Source organism: Chionomys nivalis, chromosome X, assembly GCF_950005125.1.
Source record: "Chionomys nivalis chromosome X, mChiNiv1.1, whole genome shotgun sequence".
Lineage (NCBI taxonomy): Eukaryota > Metazoa > Chordata > Mammalia > Rodentia > Cricetidae > Chionomys > Chionomys nivalis.
Genome location: NC_080112.1, coordinates 69168309 through 69175860, shown reverse-complemented (window position 1 = coordinate 69175860; position 7552 = coordinate 69168309). Strand labels below are relative to the sequence as shown.

At 39.2% G+C, this 7552-nt stretch overlaps 1 protein-coding gene and 1 non-coding gene across 2 annotated transcripts; one reads left to right on the top strand and one right to left on the bottom strand.

The window, feature by feature from the left end:
* The first annotated feature begins 2854 nt into the window (after nt 1–2854).
* Nucleotides 2855–3018, top strand: LOC130868748 (U1 spliceosomal RNA). Its single transcript, XR_009056560.1, has one exon. It is a non-coding gene; the product is annotated as a U1 spliceosomal RNA (small nuclear RNA).
* A 2697-nt stretch (nt 3019–5715) lies between these two features.
* LOC130868299 (60S ribosomal protein L23a-like) lies at nt 5716–6186 on the bottom strand. Its single transcript, XM_057760569.1, has one exon. It carries the CDS (start codon nt 6184–6186, stop codon nt 5716–5718), a length of 471 nt encoding a protein of 156 aa, XP_057616552.1.
* Between the last annotated feature and the right edge of the window lie 1366 nt (nt 6187–7552).

Below are 7552 nucleotides of genomic sequence, written 5' to 3'. Positions count from 1 at the left end.
TGACTTTCTACACAATGGCAGGAAGAAACTAGACCCTGGACTGGGTTCCCACGACTCCTTTCATTCTCCTATGCCAGCTTGGTGTTAGGCCAGACCTTTGTCCCTCTAAACCTCAACTGCCTATTGGATAGGTTCACTTAGATCTTCCACTGTTGCTTCTAACCCACAATATACAAAATGAAACCACCTGAACCAGTTCCCCTACTCATCTTGCTAATTTCTATTCATGACATCTTTCTTAAATTACCCAGGCTCTAAAGCTTCTGGGAAAATCCATTCTTTTCTCTTCCTATCTCCAAGTTCTGACATTGCTTTTTTTTTTTTTTTTGCCAATTGTAATTGGTCTTCTTTTATGGTCCCAATGCTACCCTTCTAATACTGACTCTTTTCATCTTCTCCCTGACTGAATGTCATAGGTTTCTGAATAGTCCTTACCTCCTGCCTCCTTTCACACAAATGCACATTGTCAACTCAATCTGTCCAACACTTCTCTCAAAGTCTTTGATGATTTTTTATTGTCTACAAGTGAAAATAATTTAGGCAGAAATTCAAGAAGTTTTTATAAATCTTCTATTCTCCCTCAATACAAATGTCTCTTCTCTAGGTTTTTGTGTTTGATTGTTTGTTTGGTGTGTGTGTGTGTATCTTGGGACAGAGCCCAAGGTCTTGCAATCGATCTATGTTTCTAAATTTCTCTAGGTAAATAGGTCTCTTGTTTTCTCTCTTTGGACAATACTTGCACTTTCTTACCTCTGGACTTTCATTGTTTCTGTTCTCTTTACTGAAATACCACCCCCAAGTTGTCCTTTTTTAAACTTTTTCCCATGGGCCAGGCTTAGGTCTCAGAGACTTTCTCTGTTGATTCTTAACCAACGGTGATCTTCCTGATGTCTTCTGTAATTACTGTCCACAGCAGTCAGTTAGCACCTTTAACATTTCTTGACATCACGGACACTATTTTGAATTATCAGTTAATTCTTCATGCATTCTTGGCTTGTGTATCCCACCTATAAACCCCTTGAGTTAATGCATTATAAAGGAAAGAACACAAGACTGGGGATCAGGACACCCAAGTTCGAGCCTTGAATCTGGAAATGGGACTCAAGTGTGTCACCTTAGATGAGTCATTCTAATTCTTTGAGCCATAATTTCATCATCTATGAAATGGAGATCGTAATCTCAGTTTTGTGTAATACTTCAGGTTACAGTGAGGCTGTGCAGAGTGCTAAGCAAATATAAGTAGCTGTTATCATCTCGTCCTATTTGTTTAACAAATAGTGCTTAATAAATATTTAAAGTATGATTACATGCTAGCAATTCAGTTTGTTGTTTCTCTTCCTGGATACTGTCCACTTTAAGATGCTTACATGAATCTCAAAGAATTAAAGAGCCAAAATGACTTCTGGAACAGCTGGGTTGAGCATTTTAAAAAATGTTTGGAGTGGAAGTAGTCTATCCAGACTCTCTCATATTTTGCTGTGTGGGTTCCTTGGCCCATGTATAAAGCTAGCCTGAATGAGAGGAGAGGTGGTAAAGCTGACCTTTCCGCTTTTCCCATAGTTTATATCCTTCATCCTATCATTTCTAGCTGACTAGGCAATGTTAGCTGATCTCTTGGCGCTTCAGTTTTCTCATTGCTAAATTAGGGTAGGAATGCCTAGCTGGCAGAGCTGTATGAAGGATCCATGCAATAATAGCGAATGAAGAGCATCACTTACAGTTCCTGTTGGTGAGACCCCTTTTCAATAGTTTTCAACTTTAACAAAACCAGATGAGCATCCCAAGGTCTAGATTTTGATCTCACTCTGCATAGAAGTGATATATAAGAGCTTGACAAAAATAAGCCCTTGTGGGAGCTGGAAGGCTAAAAGCTGCTCACTGAAGGCTAACACTAGTGATGATCTGGAAGGAAGCAGATCCTGCTTCTGGCATCAAGGGAGTTTTCAAAAGAGAGACTTATAACTAATTTTAAAAAGATTTGAATTAAGAAAATAAACAGTTGTGTTAAGTGCACAAGAGAATGGAGGAAGTCTAAGAAACTCAGAACTAAAAATAAAAGCACTTTATCCTCTGCCAGTTTGGATCTGTGCACCCAGAACATTAGTCAGTGACATCGATTAAAGAGATCATTCTTTTTTTTAAAAGAAAAAGAAAAAGTAATTTTATTACCAGTTAGTATCAAAACAATAAATCATGTACATTTCTATCAAAATCAGTATTAGGCTTATACGGAGGAATCTATAAAACATCACTGAAGTAAAATTTAAAGAAGACACAAATATTGAGAAGAAATTTCATATTGCCAAACTACTGATAACATACTCCCCAGATTGCATACAGATTCTGTAAAATAGACAGACTGAAACAAACAAAACAAAAATAATAGTGAGTGACATTCCTAAAATACTCATTTGGAAATCTAAGGGGTGTAGTTTGTCGCCAAAAGAAAGTTTTAAAAAAGTATTTGAGTGCAACTAAAGAGCTGGCATATCTATAAGGGACCTTGGTGTGTTTGGTGCCAGAGACAATGTATTTGGGTTACAAAATGGGACAAAGACAAATGATTCGTCCTTGAGCCAAAGTGTAGATTATTAACAGATAGCGACTCTCTAAGAGAAAGAAGATGAAGTACTTCTTGGGGGTTGACTGATTATCACCATTAATTCTGTACTATTGGGGTCCTAATCATGTTCTTGGTTCTACTCAAGAGAAGAAAAACAATTCGATGTGTTTGGGAAACTCAGGAGAGAAGCGAAGCGGAGCACCAGGGTGATGGCATCTGCTCAATTTGTGTTACTCTCAATGATATTTAGCTTAGTGCTCATTTTAAATCACACTTTTTTAAAATTACACAATACTTACCTGGCAGGGGAGATACCATTATCACGAAGGTGGTTTTCCCAGGGCAAGGCTTATCCATTGCACTCCGGATGTGCTGACCCCTGCGATTTCCCCAAATGCGGGAAACTCGACTGCATAATTTGTGGTAGTGGGGGACTGCATTCACGCTCTCCCCTGAAAAAAAAGAAAAAAATTAATAAAATTACACAATAGCCTTCTACTTCCAACAGCAATAAGATATCATTCTGGTTCCGGGGAGATTCCTTTCCAGAGGGTAGTCATTATTTTTGATTTCTGACAATTTAAGGTATTATGGTTTGACTTTTGAAAAAAAGTTTTTGTCTTTATCCTTTTTTCTAATGAAACTTCCCAAAGAACTTTTTCCAGGATAGCAATAGGTGCTACTATGCTTTTAAGTGTATGAGTTAAACAATTGTAAACACGTCTCTTCATTGCTAGATTTATTAAGTATCATAAATCTCATAATGCCCGTTGTTGTGAATTCCAACGAAGAAGGGACTATGCATATATACGAGACTGGGAAATTATAAAGAAAGGGGTTCGGTTTGGCTTAGAGTGTGACACTGACAAAGGAGCTGGGCTGCTGCTGCTTCCAGTACAAAATATGAGGGCAAGCAGAGGCATAACAAATCAAAACAGAAAAAGAAGCCTAGCTTTATACCAATATGCTCTCAAGTTCATAAAGCCAGCTGCTTGAAAATTAAGTCATTCCCTTTTAATGACCTAATCATCACTTAAAGATACTACCACCTTTCAACACTTTTATATTGCAAATAAAATTTAGTGTAAGTTTTGAAGTCAAAAACCACATTAGAACACAGCATGCATTTTTCTCTGAGCTTGTTAAGCATGGCAACTTTTATTCCCCACAGCACATCCCAAGAACCTGCCAAGATAGTGCTTCTCTAAGGAGGGAAACCTACTGAAACCGCTAAAGCTGAAGATGCAAGTTGTCCTATGGCTCCAGCTCCTCTAGATTTCTTTCTTTCCACTATGAGCAAATACAGAGCAAAGAAAAAGAGAAGAAATGACCTGATCTAGTGGTACAGGCCTGGAATCCCAACTTCACAGGAGGCAGAATGATTACCAAGTTCAAAACCTGCTTAAGCGACAGACTGAGGTCCAGTCAGTGAAACCTTGTCTCAAGACAACAAAATAAACAAGGGTACAGCTAGAATATTTGCTTTGCGTGTATGAGGTCCTATTGTAGTAAACCCCCAGAACTGGAGAAAGTAGGGAGATGATGGGAGAAGAAAGTTGATATTTATATATTATTTATTTATTTATTTGCAGTGGGAACTCATGCCTAGTTCTGTAAAACTGGTCAAGAGCCTTTGGTTGGAGAAGTCATGGGCCCCTAATGGGAAATTTACTACCACTGTTTTGCTGACTAGCCAGGCTTGCCTTCCAAATACTCAAGAGAACCCTTAGAACTGCTCGTTTTGCCATCTTTTCAGTTCTATGTTTGTCCTTTTGATTGCAAAATGGTTGCTCATCTTTGAAGAGTTTGTGTTCTGCACAGGAGGAAAGGGATATTTTAGTCACATTTGTCTGTCTGAAACCAAATTAATTACCTAAAAGAACAGCCCCAAAGAGAAAAGACTTCTTTTAGCTACTGGTCCTTGGCTCTGTTGATTCTGGACACAAGGTGAGTCAGAATAGCATAGTAGTGGGAGTCTGTGGAGGAAGATATCATTCACTTCGTAGGGAGAAAACAACAAACAAAGCAAAAAAATAAAAATAAAAATAACAGTTGTGCCAGTAGAGATGGATGCTGCCTGGAACCATAGCCCCCAGGATGCTAAAGCAAGGTTGTGCATAGGAGGCTAGCCTCCCTACAAAAGGAGTTGGAGGTTAGACCTGGGTTACATAGTAAGACCATGTGTCAATAGAAAAGAAAGAAAACAATTTGGACTTTAGGCTTCCTTCCTTCCTCTTTTAAAAATATTTGTTTGTTTGTTTGGTTTTTCAAGACATGGTTTCTCTGTGTACCCTGGCTGTCCTGGAACTCACTCTGTAGACTCATGCTGGTCTCAGACTCAGAGATCTGCTTGCCTCTGCCTCCTGGGTGCTGAGATTAAAGGCATGCATCACTATCTTTCAGCTCAGGCTTCTATTCTTTCTACTTTGAGTGATACAATCCATTTCTAAGGTATTTGAGACCAGTGCCTCATGTATACAAAGAAAGCACTCTACCACTGAGCTATATTCCTAGTCCGTTTTGCCTTTTGAATGTTTTATTTTGAGATAGGGTCTCATTCAAATGGCCTGACAGGATTTGAACCTGTGGTCTTCCTGCCTCAGCCTCCTGAGTAGCTGAAATCACAAGCCTGTGCCACCAGACATAGCTTTGTTTTAAGGCCTGGGGACTGAACCCGGGGCCTTGTGCATGCTATGCACCTGCTTTGCCACCGAACAACATCCCAGTTCCCTTTGTGCTTTGATTTTGAGATAAATTCTTACTAAGTTCCCCGTGATAACTTTGAGTTTAAGTGTAGCCCAGATAAGCCTTAAATTACAATCCTCCTGCTTCAGCCTCCGACATAGCTGGGATTACAGGCCTATGCTACCAGGCCTGGCTAAGTCATTAATTCTTTATTATAAGCACCTCAGATTTTCTTTCTGTTTAGAATCATGTTTATAACTGCTTACTATGCTTTCTAATTCAGACACCTGGTAGACAAAAGACAGATGAGGATGGTCCAACTCTAAAGCCATTTTCTTTCCTTGACTTTAACCTGGAGTTTCCATTGGAACAAATAGTGCCAATCTTCAACTTTGTCACCGATTCTTTTCTTTTTTTTTTTTTATGGTGAAAAAGTGTATATTTAGAATTGGCCGGCTGGGCTCAGTTTAGATGATTCGAATTTTGTTGGCAACATCCAGAGCATCATAATCAGGAGCCAACCGAACATATGCCTTCTTCTCTCCGTCGGGCCTTATGAGGGTGTTGACTTTGGCCACATCGATGTCATAGAGTTTCTTCACAGCCTGATTGATCTGGTGCTTGTTGGCCTCGACATCCACAATGAACACAAGTGTGTTGTTGTCTTCTATCTTCTTCATGGCTGACTTGGTGGTCAGGGGGACTTTGATGATGGCGTAGTGGTCAAGCTTGTTCCTCCTGGGCGCGCTCTTCCGGGGGTATTTAGGCTGCCTTCGTAGCGGCAGGGTCTTGGGCCGCCGAAAGGTAGGTGATGTGCGGATCTTCTTCTTTTTGTGGCTGTGGACGCCTTTCAGCACTGCCTTCTTGGCTTTCAAGGCCTTCACTTTAGCTTCGGCTTTGGGAGGGGCAGGAGCTTCCTTCTTTGCTTTCGGCGCCATCTTCTTGTCACCGATTCTTGGCACATGGCAATTTGCTTTTAAAATTGAGGGTTTTTAAATTTTGATTTGTGAAGACATTACCAAACCAATAGGACTGGCTTGTGTAAATTTTAATTAGCACTAAATTCTACCACTGGCAAGATGGTTTAGTGAGTAAAGGCTCTTTCAAGTCCAATGACCTAAGGAGAGAACCAAGTCCGTTGTTGCCTTCTGACTTTTATAAGTGCTCGGTAGTATGTGCCATCTCCTTCCTCCTACCCCACAAATAAATAAAATGTAATAAAATAAAACTTCAAAAATGTAAGAATTAAAATACATTTTTAAAATTACAGTTTTGTCATCTAATTGTAAAGCCTTGGTTTCTCAGTATTATGAAGCAAAGTCCTTATTGCGAAGAATCAGGTGATATAGGCAAGCAAAACAACCCGATTAAGTAGGCAATGCTTTCTTAGGGTCAGGAAATCATAATCATGTAAAATAACTTGATTATTTGGCTTCATTATACATTTTTTAAATTGCTGGAGGCAACTTGTCAGTACAGAAGAATTCTGAATAATCATGTAGATGCTCTGTCATGGAGAAGGCAGGAGCAGGGTGCTCCATTCTCTGATGTTAAGCACGTGTGGGAACTTCTTTCCTGGGTACAGTATGGGAAAAGCAACTTTTCAAAGAAGAAACTTGATAGATGCTGTTTCAGCCGGTAATCACAGTCAGTATCAGCATGGATGCTTGTTGATTGTATTCATTCCAGATATTATGTGATAAAAAGAGCTACCTGCCTCTTTTGTCTTTCTCTTTTTTTTTAATTTTTTCTTTTGTTATTATATTTTTATTTTTAAAACAAATTTTAACTTTAAATATATTTTGACCATATTCTTCCCTTTCTCTGAGTCCTTCTAGACCCTCTCCCTCTCCCTACCCACCCAACTTTTTTTTCTTCTTCCTCAAAAAGCAAACAAAATCCCAATACGACAACAAAACTCCCTAAAACCAAGAAAACAAAATAGAAACATCACCCAAAAAGAAAAGAAAGGAAAAAAGAAAAACAACTGAACTGCAACCAAATGAAAGAACATGAGACCTGTCCCGGAGTGGAAGAATGAGACCTGTCCCGGAGTGGAAGAACATGAGGCCTGTCCTGGAATGGTTGACACACGAACATGTGGCTTTCCCTTGAGAGTCACTCATATACCCAGTGTCACTCCATTGGAGAAAACTGATTTTCCCTCTCCCAGCAGGTATAAATGACAGCTCAGTTGTTAACCTTACCTTAGTGACTAGGTTTCCATTCATTCACTCATTCCATTTTTATATACAACAAAATAAAATAAGATAAAATAAAACTATCACATCCAAGTTGGACAAG

Excerpts from the sequence above, each read along its gene's own strand:
- LOC130868299 (XM_057760569.1), bottom strand. The coding sequence starts at position 6,186 with ATGGCGCCGAAAGCAAAGAAGGAAGCTCCTGCCCCTCCCAAAGCCGAA.